General features: G+C 41.1%; 1 protein-coding gene across 5 annotated transcripts in view; it reads left to right on the forward strand.

Annotated features, from left to right (window-relative positions):
* The window catches only part of KLF7 (KLF transcription factor 7), a 98,383-nt gene that overhangs the window by 40,395 nt on the left and 42,126 nt on the right, over positions 1-15,862 (forward strand). For 3 of the 5 annotated variants that reach the window (XM_051848248.2, XM_070070304.2, XM_089329975.1), the window contains exon 2: positions 2,072-2,705. In XM_051848248.2, coding sequence (XP_051704208.1) covers positions 2,072-2,705 — 634 coding nt within the window. The remainder of the gene's footprint in view (positions 1-2,071; positions 2,706-15,862) is intronic. The other 2 variants (XM_002712596.5, XM_070070305.2) reach the window with 1 other exon arrangement.

Here is a 15,862-nt window from a genome sequence, read left to right on the forward strand (position 1 = left end):
GACCAGCCCAGCCCCGGCCACTGCAGCCATTTAGAGAGTGAACCAGCAGATGAAAGATTTTCATTCTCTCTCTCCACCCCCCTTTCCACCCTCCCTCTCCTTCTCTCTCTGCCTTTTAAATAAATAGATAAATAAATCTTTTAAAAATGTTTAAAAAGTATCAGTGAGACTCTAAGCTGTTTAATTATTTTAAAACCTGATACTTTTATTTAGTAATAGTTTTACAAGTCTAATTAAAAACTAATCTCTTGAAATGTCACCAAAATAAAATCTTTGACAGTTGCAACACAACTAGGTATATCATTAAATATATTCTAAACAGAATAAAGCCTAGAATGAACATTGGATTAAAAGCTCATACAGACAGTAAATTTGGAGCTAGTTACATTTTAAATTTGCAATTGGTTTGTTTTGTTGAAGTCCAGAAGATGAAGACAATTGAACCATTGATGTCAGTTAGCCTTGTTGTTCTATAGAAGAGGCTAGAATGGCAGAATTTTTGTTAGGAGAGCTTTAAAATACAAACTTAAGCGTCTAGTTTTTGCCATAAAGATATTTTTACCATCTTACAGACTTATGAGGACTATCGATAAAGATTTGTTGAAAGTAAACTTTTCGGTTCTCCCTTATTTCTTTACAAGGTGAAAAAAATTTTAAAAATGTATTTGAAAGGCAGAGAGACACAGAGATTTTTCCATCCACTTATCCATTTCCCAAATGCTCCCAACAGCTGGGGCTGGGCCAGGCTGTAGTCAGGAGCTTGCAGTTCAATCCAAGTCTGCCACATGAGTGGCAGGGACCCAACCATTGAAGGTACAAGTTGTGCATTGTTAGGACACTGGAATCACAGTGGGGCTAAGACTCGAACCTGGACACTCCTGTGTTGGATGTGGACATCACAGATGGTGTCTTTAACTGCTGTGCTGAACATCCACCCAAAGATGAAAATTTTGTGTTGAAATGACAGTGGGTCCTATCATGAATAGGTCTCAATAGCTGTTTTCAAGCTTATTTTTATCACATGGTCAGAGATGCTAAATCATTGTAATAGATTCATGCCTCCTGCCATAAAGTATGTAGCAATTACATTTTTAATAGCTTGCTGTGTAAACAAGGTTTTTTTTTCTGCCTCAAAGGTTTTATAGAAAGCACTCTTTAGAGCAATATCCATTCTTGCTCACTAGAGAACTCAGGCCCAAGGTGGCACTACTGTTGGCTGATCACTGCTGAGGTCACCTCCTAGTTTGAGTGGATATGGTTTATTTTCAAGAGTCAGTTAGAAAATTGACTTTTCCTGGCCGGTGCTGCGGCTCACTAGGCTAATCCTCCGCCTGTGGCGCCGGCACCCCAGGTTCCAGTTCTGGTTGGGGCGCCGGATTCTGTCCCGGTTGTTCCTCTTCCAGTCTAGCTCTCTGCTGTGGCCCAGGAGTGCAGAGGAGGATGGCCCATGTCCTTGGGCCCTGCACCCGCATGGGAGACCAGGAGGAAGCACCTGGCTCCTGGCTTCGGATCGGTGCGCTGGCTGCAGCACGCTGGCCGTAGTGGCCACTTGTGGGGTGAACCAACGGAAAAAGGAAGACCTTTCTCTCTATCTCTCTCTCTCTCTCACTGTCTAACTCTGCCTGTCAAAAAAAAAAAAATGACTTTTCCTTTGTGATTCGCTCAAGTCTATTTTGAAAAATGAAACTGGTCTGTTGGAAGTTTGGTATGCAAACCTTGTCCATTTCTGTGTACCACTTTCTCACGTGGGAGCGCCTCAGGAAGCTTGGAGCATCTGACCCAGTGCACTGGGTTGTGGGCAGGAGAGCACCATTTAAGCACCGAATATTCTCTGGGACCTGGAAGGTGTGAGCTAGTCCTTTGGAGGCTCCAGTTCTTCCCCCAGCAGTTTAAATCTCGTGTGACCCTTGCAGACTTTTGCGAAGTATTCACAGATTAAATAACAAGGGGCATATCTGAGAGCAGCCCTGTACGGTTCTCTGTGTACTGTCCGTCTGCCTGGCAACACGTGGCTTCCTGGTGTTCTTGACCTCTGATGGTTGTTTCTCTCCTCCCTGCTTCCTCTCTGCAGACATGCCTTGAGTTGGAACGCTACCTGCAGACGGAGCCCAGGAGGATCTCAGAGACCTTTGGTGAGGACTTGGACTGCTTCCTCCGTGCTTCTCCTCCGCCGTGCATTGAGGAAAGCTTCCGGCGCTTAGACCCCCTGCTGCTCCCTGTGGAAGCGGCCATCTGCGAGAAGAGCTCAGCAGTGGACATTTTGCTCTCTCGGGACAAGTTGCTATCTGAGACCTGCCTCAGCCTCCAGCCAACCAGCTCTTCTCTAGACAGCTACGCAGCCGTCAACCAGGCCCAGCTCAACGCAGTGACCTCATTAACGCCCCCATCCTCCCCTGAGCTCAGCCGCCATCTGGTCAAAACCTCACAGACCCTCTCAGCCGTGGATGGCACGGTGACGTTGAAACTGGTGGCCAAGAAGGCTGCGCTCAGCTCAGTCAAGGTGGGAGGGGTGGCGACAGCAGCAGCAGCCGTGGCGGCAGCTGGGGCAGTTAAGAGTGGACAGAGCGACAGTGAACAAGGAGGGGTAGGGGCTGAAGCATGCCCCGAAAACAAGAAGAGGGTTCACCGCTGTCAGTTTAACGGGTGCCGGAAAGTTTATACAAAAAGCTCCCACTTAAAGGCCCACCAGAGGACTCACACAGGTAGTGGTACAAGTTGGCTGCACGTGGTTTCTTCTTTTTCCTCCTTTTGCCTCGTGGTGGGAAGGGCTCCCTTGCGTCCTGAGAAGTGCCTTTATACTGAGGAGCTGGTGACAGGCAGGCAGGAAGGCCGGGCTGGGGAAGCGGAATGATTCACTTCATACCTTGAGATCTCAAGATGTCCTGAGCACGGGACGTGGGTTTGTCACTTGCTGTCTGTGAACTGCTTTCAGAGGCGATGCCAGCCACAGCACGGAATCTAACAGTGCTGAGCATGACCAGAGGGGGCCCCCGTAGGGTGACTCAAAGCTGTGCATGTCCCTTTCCTGACACAGCTCATTGTTGCATGTGTCTCTAGGGAGTTTTCATCAACCCTGGGATCTGAGGAGGCACATTTGAAAGCATTTACAGGTAAACAAGGTAGCCGGGGTTTCCCCATCCCCTGTTTTCCCAGTATCCCTGAGTTTTCATGAAAGCCACCACCAGCAGGAGGGTTTCGGAGTTCATTAGATGTGATCATTCTATAATTAATTGGCAGCTCCTCTTTTGCATTGTTCTCTGGCGCGTGCTTTATGGAGAGATGGCAGAATTGCTTTTTAATGAGCTTGTTACTGAGAAGTTGCTAAAGCGATTACATTGCTATGTGTGTGGTAAGGGCAGTGAGGGAGGAACGGGGACTGCATATTTCACTCAGGACTTCCCTGGTGATGCCAGGGAATCATGCTGATCTTTTGAGCAGTGCAATAATTTGGAAAACTGGGGTTTAAACAGAAACGAGTGAGACTAGTGTTTTCCTGAAGACTGGGCTTCATGTTCTGCCTTGAGATTGGAGCTTAGGGCTGGTGCCGCTTCTTGGTCTACTGGCATGGTAGTAGCTATTACTGTGATTGGTGGTATTTAAATGAGTCTCTAACAGTGTATTCCCTGTATGGTTTTTGTATACTTCTTACATGCTGCAAGTTGAATAGGGAATATCCCAAAAGGTATAAGTGGCATGCGATGCAAGAGTTTTCTTGGAGACATGGGTGTTAACATATGAGCTAGAAGCCTATGGTGTTCTGGCAGTTCTCAGACTATGCCGCAAAGGAAGTCAGCAGTGGAAAATCAGAACAACTGGGTTCTGGTTCTGACTCTGTCACTAACCAGCTCTGTGACCTAGAGCATGTCCTAATTCCTCACTGAGCCTCATTTTCCACATATGTCAAACAACCTGGCTCTTAAGGCCTGTTTCAGCTCTAATGTTCTGGAGTTCCTAAAATGTCTTCTTCCAGGACAGCCAGACCTTTCCTGAAATAAGAATGTGTAATACAGAGGTTTAGGAATCCCTGCTTTGAGTCTCAGAGTTATGCACGGGGGAGAATGAGAACTGTCAGTTGCCTACTTGGCATGAGGCTCAGGCATGGACCCTCTCATTCTAAACTTAATTTCCCAGGTGGCTCTTGCTGCTTGGCTCATGGTGTAGTCTCCTAACACAATTTGTGAATCCTCCTGATCAAAGGTCAAGTCCCACTTTGTGTTTCCCATCAGATTTTGCATTCAAGTTTTCTACTTCACATACACCAAGAGTAATGCTTCCTGGTTTTGCCAGATTTTCCCTCTCTGATAGTATTCTGAAGCTAGTTTGAATTTATATTCTTGTCTTCCTGAAGTCAGAGAGTAACCACAAAACTTAGCCGTGTCCTCTGGCTTCCAAGCATGATTCCCCGCCACCTGCCCCCAGGAAACCAGAGAAACAAGGAAGAGGCAGGAATAAAATTGAGATCTGCTGCAGCTCTGGCATTTCTGCCTGTGCCCACCTTTCTGGATTGCACTGACAGGCTACATCCTTGCCTAGCATGGAGGCTGGACCTCTCTGGGGAAGCTGGTCTTTTTGGGGGAGCCCAGAGCATTTTTTCTTCTTTCTAAACCTTCTTCTCAACAGAGATATCAGAAGGGCAGCTGCTAGATGAGTACGTTATTTGGTGCTTTGTTTCCTGTGCATTGCCAGTGAGGGTGGGGCTCATTATGTGACCCGGCACCTGAAGCCCCTTGACTTATGTGAGCTGAGGTGGAAATAACTCCTCCCCATAGGGAACTGGATTATGATTAGGAGGGCTGTATTGCAGAGCCATTAAGAACAGGGTGTGCTTGTCAAGTACACCTGGGTTTGGTCTTGACTACTGCTTCCTAGATTTATGACCTGAATAAGTGATTTGCTTTCCGTAAGTCTCAGCTTCCTCAACTGTAAAATAGAGATCTTTGTATTTACCTTATAAGGTTTTTGGAAGATTAAATATGCAAATCCTTGTAAAATACTCGGCAGGTAGTAAGAGCTCATTAAAGACAGTGGCAGAGTTTGACTGTAGTTATTACTGCTGTTGCTGGTATGGATTAGTAACGATTGTTGAGAAAAACTGCTTTATGTAAAGCAGACAGAAGCCAGTTAACCAAAGTTAAATACCATCCAAAAGCAAGGAAGTTTTCTTTTTCATTCCTAATGCTTGACCAGGGCAGTGTGTGTTGGGGTGGGGGATGATGCCGTGGACACCAGTTGTGAAGGGGAGACTGAGTCTGTGACATTGGCCGTAGTGTAAAGTAGCACGGCTTCCCTAAGACAATGCAGGAAGCAGTTGCCTTGCAGCCCACAGAAGCATCTTGCCTGTAAAACCTTCCTCGGAGACAAGCATAAGTGGAAAAGTAGGTGCTGGAAGAAAGGGAAACACACAAGAGGGGAGATCAGATAGGGATGGAGGATGAGGGGAGAGAATGTGCATTCATTTGGATTAAATGGATGAGAATCAGAAGTATTTATTTGGAATTGGTGTGAATGGGGCACATGGGGAACTGAAAACAAGGGTGATAATTTATGTGGTGTAGATGAACTAAGAGCAATGAGAAAAGCATGAAGGATGGCACCAAATTAAATGCAAACATAGCTGGAAATGGACTGGTAAAAGCTTCTGGGCAAAGGTATATGACAATAGGAATTCAGGTTGGAAAGGTTTTGCTGATACAGGAGTGGGGTGGGGAGAGCTGCGGATCAAATGTTGCAAGGAAGTTTTCAGAAACTGGCTCTGTTTGGATTCATGAAAGCTATTTTAACACAGGACTCACTTGAATTCAGTGGAAATATTTTTGTGTTTTCCAGTTGGGGAGGTATTTTGAGAATGAAAAATTTGAAAAAAAAAAAAAAAAAGAAATCCATCCCAGAGAAAGAGGGGGAAATATTGGCGTTTTGTTCTCTGGAGTTTTGTGTGTATATATATATATATACACACACACACACTTTATCCTTTTGTATGGTAATATGTTGCAAAGGAGACACATTTACAAACATACAATAAAATAAAATGTGTGAGTCTCCATCTTCCATGCATAAAGGAAGACAGTACACTGTCCAGAACATGGATTTGCTTGCATTGAGAAACTTTCAAAGTGTTATTCATGTGATCTTAAACAGATAGATTTACTAAGCTGGAAAAGATACGCATTCCTCACCCTGCCCCTGCCTTCTGTGTCTTCTTTTTGAGGATGCTGAATCCTTCAGACTATTTGCCCTAGAGGATGTTAGGCAATGAGGTGATTTTTTTTTTTTTTTTTATTAAGATAGCAGATGTTCAAGTTGGTAGTTAGGGCACAAATGCTGGTTGCCTAAGGAGGTGAAGGTAGGAATAAGATAGTTAGCCTGGAGATGGAAGAAGATAGGCAGGGGTGAGACCAAGAGAATGTTGTGAATCTTCGGATCCTGGTGCAAGAAAGCATATAGAAATGGACATGTGGTTTATTTATTGGGAAGAGCACTTAGCACTACATGAGCATAAGATTGTCCTTTAGCAGCCAAACCATTACAGACCTTTCTCTCCCACTCTGTTTTCTCCCTTTTTTTGGTAGAATATCTTTTTCAGAAATTCAACCATCATGATGATAGTCTTATTCGTCTTCTCTGAGTCAGCTAAATAATCCTTATATTTTGATGCAAGGAGAACCTCCACTTTCAATGTTAAAAAACTCCTTTTATGTTCATTTTCAGTGAAAATCAATCTTTTTAAAGATTTATTTATTTATTTATTTATTTGAAAGGCAGAGTTACAGAGAGGCAGAGGCAGAGATGGAGAGAGGTCTTCTATACACTGGTTCACTCCCCTAATGGCCACAATGGCTGGAGCTGTACTGATCCAAAGCCAGGAGCTTCTTCCAGGTTTCCCATGTGGATGCAGGGACCCAAGGAATTGGGCCATCTTCTACTGCTTTCCCAGGCCATAACAGACAGCTGTATTGGAAGTGGAGCAGCCAGGACTCAAACAGGCACCCATATGGGATGCTGGTACTGCAGGCAGTAGTGTTACCCCCTGCGCCACAGTGCTGGCCCCGAAAACCATTTATTAAAATGTTAGCAGTTTCTATGTAAATGAGAAAGACTTGTTTTACCCATTTCTTCTTGATTACTTCTGAGAAGAAAGAAAAACTTGTAATTGAAATGGTACTTTGTCTTAAGAAAACAGACTTTTCTCTGTTTCTTAGTGTCTAAAAAATTTTATTTGAAAGACAGAGACGGAGAGAGACACACGGAGAGAAATCCAATTGGCTGGTTCACTCTCTAAATGGTCACAATGGCCAGGAGTGGGCTGGGTTGGAGCGGGGAGCTGGGAAGTCATTCCAGGTCCTTCATGTGGGTGGCAGAGACAGAACTACATGGGTCATCACCTGCTGTCTCCCAGGGTGTGTGTTTTCAGGAAGCTGGAAATGGGAGCCAGAGTCAGGACTCCAAACCTAGCATCTTAACTGCTAGGCCAAATGTCTGCCACCCTGAGAAGACTTTCCAATTTGAAAATTCATAGAAAAGCGTATCTGCATTATATTATTAAGAGTGAGTCATGCTGACAAAGTCAGGACAGAGGTCAACAACTAAATCTTTGGTTCTTGGTCACCTGGAGGGAGGTAGGAAGAAGCTGTGTTTTCTCGTGTGCTATTTGGAGGGTGTTCCCCATGGACTGGTGTCGCTACAGCCTACTGCTAAGACTATTCTAGGTTTTGCACTGAAGGGTATACCAGACCACTTTGCAGGTGAATAGTCAAACAAGGATACAGTTTGCTGGGCATTTTACCTCTGCTTTAGTGTAGGGTGTCACTGAATCAAGCAGTAACACAGTCTCTGAGTTTCATCAGGACTTAGGAAAATACTTTTTTTTTTTTAATTTTTAAATTTTTTTGACAGGCAGAGTGGACAGTGAGAGAGAGAGACAGAGAAAAAGGTCTTCCTTTTCCATTGGTTCACCCCGCAATGGCCCCTGTGGCTGGCGCGCTTCGGCTGGCGCACCACGCTGATCCGAAGGCAGGAGCCAGGTGCTTCTCCTTGTCTCCCATGCGGGTGCAGGGCCCAAGGACCTGGGCCATCCTCCTCTGCACTCCCGGGCCACAGCAGAGAGCTAGACTGGAAGAGGAGCAACCGGTACAGAATCTGGTGCCCCGACTGGGACTAGAACCTGGAGTACTGGCGCCACAGGCAGAGGATTAGCCTACTGAGCCGCGTCGCCGGCAAAGAAATAGTTGGTTTTTAAATGAAAAGATAGCTAAAAATATTACAAACAAAAGAAAAAGTACAGTATTTAGGAAACAAACAAAAGTGTCTTGTGTTATACACATGTATAGTTCTTTAAAGTTTGAAATATTATTTACTTTACTTGTTCCCCAACTTATAAAGCAATTACTATTTGCCAGGCATTGTTTTAAGTCTTTAAAAAATTCTAACCCATTTAGTCTTCAGATTAACCCAATGATATAATTACTTTTTTATTTTTTGTTTTATATTTTGATTTTATAGTTTTATAAATTTATATTTTAATTTTACAGATGAGGAAAATAAGAACCCAGAGAAGTTAAGTAATTTTCTTAGCATCGCAAAGTTTACAGGCTTTGCCAGTCTCAAAGGGACAATTATCATATGTTCTCCCTGATCTGTGACCATTAACTGAGCACCTAAAGGGAAACCTGTAGAAGTGAAACTGACACTATGAGAAGTGATGACTTGATCAGCCCTTGTTCTGACTGTCGAGAAACAGCTTACTATTTTATTCTTTTTAGTATTTTTTTTCTACTTAATACCATTGGTTGAACTCTTTACTTTTAACACAGAATTATTCTTAGGTGGTTAAATCCAATTGAAAATTGATCCCTGTTAAAAATAAGAGTGGGAATAAGAGAGGGAGGAGATGTACAGTTCAGCACATGTTCCCTTGGACTTACCCCAAGGGTAAAGGTAAACATTTGCCGTGGGACTCCAAATCCCATTAAGTTGATAGGTACCAATGCCATCTTACTAGTTAAAACAATCAGTTTAAATTCATAATTGATCAAAAAGATAGGAATAAGTGTCAAAGGGATCATAGAAATAAGACCAAGTGTCTACTAACAACAATAGATAGAATTAAAAAGGAGAGAACAATCCAACATGGGAAGCAGGCCACACAGCAGACTCATAGAATGACAAATGTCCTAAACAGCACTCTGGCCTCAGAATCAGCCCTTTAGGCATTTGGATCTTGCTGAAAAGCCCATGAGAGCATTTCAGGCCAAGACTCTGTGGCAAAAAATGGCCTACATGAAAGATCTCTGTGAGTGAGATCCTGGTGGAAAGAAGGGGCCATCAAAGAAGGTATATATCTCTGAAGGGAGGAGAGAACTTCCACTTTGATTACGGCCTTGTCTAAATAATATCAGAGTTTGTGAACTCAAGAGGCTTCCATAGCCTTGGCAGCTCATGACAAGAGCCTCGGGTGATCACTGACGTCATAAATAAGAATGTACATTGTTAAATCAACAACAGGAGTCACTGTGCACTTACTCCCCATGTAGGATCTCTAACCTTAATGTGTTGTACTATGAGAATTAACGGTAAAACTAGTCTTCAAACCATACTTTATACTTTGTGTGTCAGTGTGGGTACAAACTGTTGAAATCTTTACTTAGTGTAGAGCTGGTCTTCTGTATATAACAATAATTTAAAATGAATCTTAATGAAGAATGGGCTGGGAGAGGGAGTGGTTATGGGGGGAAGAACTGCTATAATTCAAAAATTGTACTTATGAAATTTATATTTATTAAATAAAAGCTTTCTATAAAAATTTTAAAAAAAGTTTACAGGCTTTGAACCAAAGAGTATCAGTTCAATCTAAGCTCTTAACATCCAACAATAGAAAAAGAGTCAGATTTTTTTTTTCTTTCCTAACCCATTGTTGAGAAGAAATGAAAAACATGTAGTTTATATGCAAATGGACAATGCAAACCACTTTAAATGACTTCTAAATAGATAAGAGTTAGGAAGATTCTTAAACATATTGCTACTTCAGGTGACTAAGAACTAGTACAAGGAAATAGCAAAGGAAGTGTCTTCCATTCCCAGGCCTATTATAGTTACAGCTGTAGCTAACATCATTATATTCCTCACTATAACCATTTTTAATGGTAATAAATAAATCTTTAGGATTAAAGAGAGCTTTTCTTTTTTTTTTAACTTTTATTTAATGAATATAAATTTCCAAAGTACAGCTTATGGATTACAATGGCTTCCCCCACCCATAACTTCCCTCCCACCCGCAACCCTTCCCTTTCCCTCTCCCTCCCCCCTTCCATTCACATCAAGATTCATTTTCAATTCTCTTTATATACAGAAGATCAGTTTAGCATATATTAAGTAAAGATTTCAACAGTTTGCACCCACATAGAAACACAAAGTGAAAAATACTGTTTGAGTACTAGTTATAGCATTAAATCACAATGTAACAGTCCTGGTTTACTCATTAAAATAACAAATGTTAACACTCTATCCCTGTGAAATCAGAAAGGCAAAGAAAAGCATTATCACATATAGAGGAAACTGAGGACCAAACATGTAATAACTTGGTTCAGGATATGCAGCCCTCCACTGTCACAACTAAAATTTGACCCATGTCTCCCATCCCTTAACTTGCACCCTATTTAGTAGATCATCTTGCTTCTTATTTCTGTATGCCCTTCAGTCAGCCCACAAGTGGGTACTAAGTGCTCGAAGGTCTTAGGCACTGCGCTGGAGTGACACCATGGCAGATCATCCTGAGACAGTGCCAAATGTTGAGTGAGCGTTTAACCAGAGTAGTGGCTTGCATCAGCTCTCAGAGGCAGCGTGAATGATTTGGAAATAAAAACTTGTTTTTCTCTTTCTAGACAGGATACTTATTGCTGCCGTTCATCTTTTTAAATGATACCAATGTGATAATACACTAATTTATATAAATAGAAACCCTAATTCAAGGTCAGACGTATCATCGGGATAAAATTAAATACCTCAGTGTGGAACAGTAGGGGGTCTATCGCCCACTTTCTACTTCCTAAGTGCCATAGATAAGAATTCTTTGAATTTATACAATAGCAACAGAAATAGGGCAATTTTAAGACATAAAGGGCCTTTAATATGCTGAGACACATGGCTGCTAATGAAGTTTGTAAGGGTGTTGAGGCAGAGACTCATTCAACCATGATTATGGAATGGAAACCAGAATAAGGGTTAAATGTTGAGTTCACAAGGTGGAGAGAATTTAATGGGAGGATTTGATAGTTTGGATTTAACATATTCACAGGCTTAAGAGGAGTTTGCAAGGAAGGGGTGTGAAATGAGGTGGTGGAAAATAATTGATGGGAGAATTTAGGAATCAAGAAAATCTTAGAACTTTGTCACATGATAATTTAGCAATGCAACAACTCTCAACACTGATGAAGATAACTTTATGTAAATAAATATAGGTTAGAATGGCTTAACCTCAGCAGATACACAGCAAACATATTCATTTTTATCATTGTTAAATGGTGATAAATATAGCCTTTGTGGGATGCCTATTCCAGATGTCCTTTTAGTGGCTAATTGGTAGTCACACAGTAAGCAAGTTGTTAGAATAATGACAGAGAAAGAAAAAATATGAAATTAATGAGTATTTATCATAAACAATATTTTTGAACATTCACTGTACCAGACATTGTTCCTTTTCCAGGTCTGAGGACCTTGTTGATGCAAAAGTTTCAAATATGGTTCCACAGAGTCATTCTATTTGCAGCATCATCTCAAAAGAGAATAGATTAAGGTGAAAAGAGGCTGAGAAGGAAAGGGAAGAAAAAAGAGGAATCTCATCTCAGAAAAGGCAGTGGAAGTAACAGAATTTTGTAAATTCTAAGTTTCAAAAGACAGGCCAAGCTCTCTTTGATACAAAAGAGGGAAAGAGATTCATGAGAAGTCTGTTTAAGGGAAGAATGGCATTGGGAAGGTCAAGTGTGAACTTGTAAAAACTGTCCCCTTTAATAGATAATATACAGAAGCTGTCTTTATTATAATAAGAATGTTAATAACCGTTATGATCTTAATTAACCTGTATATATGATGTTAGGAGCTTTGTAAGGAATGAGGCTAACTTGACAAGAGTAATTGGTGGTACACTAATTGTCATACCTCCTGAAGTAGAAATAATAATGGAGTGATTTAATTAGGAAAAAAAAAAAGGAATTTAGAGCTTAAGAAAGTCATGTGTAATAATAATAATAATAATAACTTTAAAAAGAAACACTGGGAATGATCCCTTTTTAAAACAGATAAAACATTTGTAAAATAATGTGTCATTCTTTGAAAATGATCTTGTTTAATTCTGCTAGAAATTATAGTTGAAACTTTGATAATGAATGATCAGGAAACAAACTTTTTATACTGTAGGCATAGGTGGATTGTGTGGTGTTACATAAAGTTCTACTAGGCTACTCATGTACCCAATGGAGAATGCTTGTTTTTCCCAAGTAGGCAATTTATTTTGTAACCACACTAATGGAGGCAAACTGGATGGGTTGAGTGAGTCTGCTTCCTAAAACCTCAATTCTTTTCTTCTGCCTTCTCCACCTAAGTATGTAATGCCTGGTACCTTCCTGTACTCTGGCACTTCCAGTCTTCTTTTACCCTCCTTGACTTCAGAAAGGATGTGGTAGTAATACACTGTTGATTGATTTATTACCCATCTGTCAACCAGTGTAAGCAACTTTATATTATTTTTTTGAAACTTCAGCTATGGCAGACTGCTAATAGAATTTCAGGACTTTGAAAGCTAGCATGCTGGGAGAATATTGGAAGCTGGAGCAACCTTCCACACTTTATATCATTGCCACACTGTTCTCCCTCCTTTGCTGCTGGATTTTCTGCATTTTTCTACAAATAGCCTCTTTCCAACCATTTATGAAAGTATGTATTAGCATGACAGCTATTAAGCTGTATGTTGGTAGAGAAAGGCTATTCAAAGTAATACAATGTTGGTGACACTTTAATGTGTTGATTATTTGGCCAACCTATGACTGAGTTACTCTGCATTCCTGCAGAGTAGGAATTCATTCACCAGTGGTATTACCTAACCAGGAATGTCTGCAGTGAGAATAAGCTTACAATAGACTGTCCCATATTTCTGTTCACATTACCTTTTCCCTCACCATCTATGGTTACAGACACAGGATTAGACCCCAGGAGTTGTTACAGATGGAAAATAAGTGTCTCCCATTGCTAGTTTCCTATGGAACCTGTGGCTTGCTTTGTTCTAATCCCACCCCCTTGGCAGTTCCCCTTCTTTTTTGGAACCAGCATCTTTTCCTTTCTTCCCCTTCAAAAGTTATCCTCATTCAAGTAAGACTCCTTTTATTTTGTTTGCAGTGTTAAATGGATTTATAATGTAAAACTCATATTACCAACCCTTTCTCTGGTATCAGAAAAACATATACTTAAGCTTCTTTTGTTGTTTGTGCCTTCAGAGTGTATCCCCTTTCTTTACCGTAATCAACACTGAAGTCTATAGGATTCAGTAAAGTGGTATGTACTGTTTTCAAGCAAACATACTTTTTTGTTAAGTCTTAGATTCATTGAGGTAGGATTGTTTTACCCATTTCACTAGCTGAGCTCAAGATGATAAAAGCTGCCCGTCCTTTTGCTGCAGCCAGGAAGGTAGCAGCCATCCTCAGTTGAGAAAGTCCTTTTCCTCTGCAGCAGTGTTACCCACTGAGGTGTGTTACTGTGTCTAACATCTTCCTCTGGACCCCTTACTCTTTTTGTATCAGAGGTATTTTGTAAGGACTATAAATTTTTCAATATTGAAGCCAATGTTCAGTGAGAGAGATTCTGGGAGTCAAATGGATGCCCTAAAAATGTGGAATTACATCATGTGTGTCCTAATGAATAGGACTCAAGAAAAAGGCTGATTGGAATATACTGTAGATTATAAGAGCATTAAGATGAAATAAGAAGTATTTTAGAATGACCCTGCAGTAGGCATGTTTTCTGTCTTCATGTTGTGTGCTCACATTGTGCAGTTTAATGTCATCTCAATGGAATTCATTACCTGGCTATGAACTTATGGCATGATGTTTTGAATCCTTTTACTATGAGATACATATCCTTCACCTGTATTCAGCTTCTATTGTTGAGTGGAAATAATGATTCCTCCTATTGAATTCTCAATTGGTCATGAGCCTGTTGAAGCTAGTATTGGTATTTTTAAAGGTGCAACAAAAGATACATTTCCCATCTCTGATATAGGTAATAAGATGGTTTATGTTCCTAGTGTTCAGGAGAGAATGTCAGAAAATCAATAGGAATAAATTCAGTATACAGAGAATTCAACCTACTTGAAAATGTAGTGTATGGCAAAATGATAGTATGTCCTATTAAGCGTTTTTTGTTTTACTCACATGTAAATATGAGAATGTAGAAAAGGTATCATACACTACTTGTAAATTTAGGCAAAGAATGCTTTGCTGGTTATTTTTCCTTCATTCTTTGTTGTTGTTTAGTGTCTCAAGGCTTATAGCTAAACTGAATTTGAAACTAAATACTGTCATTACAGAAGATTTTTTTCCTGAGTTCTTCCAATTTCTCTGGGGACAAAATAATGGTCGCTTGAAGCAGTGGAGAAACAGTAATTAGGGCAAATAGTAATACTGTGTGTGATTGAGGAAAATGTGAAGAAGGGAGGGAGAACATGCAACAGACAGACTTGTACAGCTTGTTACTAGGAAACCACATCAGCATTAAATACAGTGTGCTAATTGGCTATCCTGTTTCTGCCTGGGTACCAGCCTGGGCCTGCTACACAGCTGTTTCTGCTCTTTCTTGTTGCTAGGTAACTGCATCATTCCCCCCCCCCCCCCTTTGTATTCTGGAGGGTAATTGGCTACTTCTGCTCCTGGTGTTGCTGCTGGGTACCAGTCTGGGCCTGCTGCTCTGCTGTTTTCCAGAGGGATTTAATGGGGGGAGGGGACGGAAAGGGAGAGGAAGATATGCTGGCAATTAATGGAGCATAAGTGCAAATTCTACACAATGTCTGGCACCTGCGTCCCCTCATCCTGCTTTCTCAACTAAATCCTTTAGCTATGAAAACACATTAGAATCTTGAAGTCTTTCTGTTCTTCAAATACCTTTTGAATATAGTTTAAAAGAAACAAGACATTTGAAGACTTAGCACCTAAATGAGGGATTTGGTCTTCTCAAAAGCTGGCAACATATTACACATGTATGTTTGATATGGACACTAACAGAATTTGCACAAACATTAAAATTGCTAGCTTAATAACAAAGCAATATCTTTAATGCCTTAAAGATAGAGTCACTTTATCTCCTAAGTGGACCAAATTCTTTTGTAGTGACTCTTCTTGATAGCATACAGAGTATAAAGAAATAAAATAGACTAAAAGTATTATGGGATTTCCCTGTTTTATGCATTTAGGGCACATAAAGGAAGGTTTCTAGTCCCTTCTGACTTTCCTTGGTGGTTTTAATTCCCCTGATGTGCACAGTGTATGTCTCCATGATTTGGGGTGACACATTGAATTTACACAGAAATAAACACGTGTTGCATACCTTAGCTTCTTTTCTGATGGCAAAAGAACAAATGGCATGTGAAATAAATATGGAAACAATTTTTGATTTAAAAAGAAAGTAAAAATTATAATTAATCTCTATAGTTGTCATTTCCTGTGTTAAGAAGACGTGTCCTTTTCATCTTTATGAAATTCTTGGGGCGCCGGATTCTGTCCCGGTTGCCCCTCTTCCAGGCCAGCTCTCTGCTATGGCCCAGGAGGGCAGTGGAGGATGGCCCAGGTGCTTGGGCCCTGCACCCCATGGGAGACCAGGAGAAGCA

The sequence above is a fragment of the Oryctolagus cuniculus genome, chromosome 3, assembly GCF_051225735.1.
Source record: "Oryctolagus cuniculus isolate XC-2025 breed Fujian yellow rabbit chromosome 3, ASM5122573v1, whole genome shotgun sequence".
NCBI lineage: Eukaryota > Metazoa > Chordata > Mammalia > Lagomorpha > Leporidae > Oryctolagus > Oryctolagus cuniculus.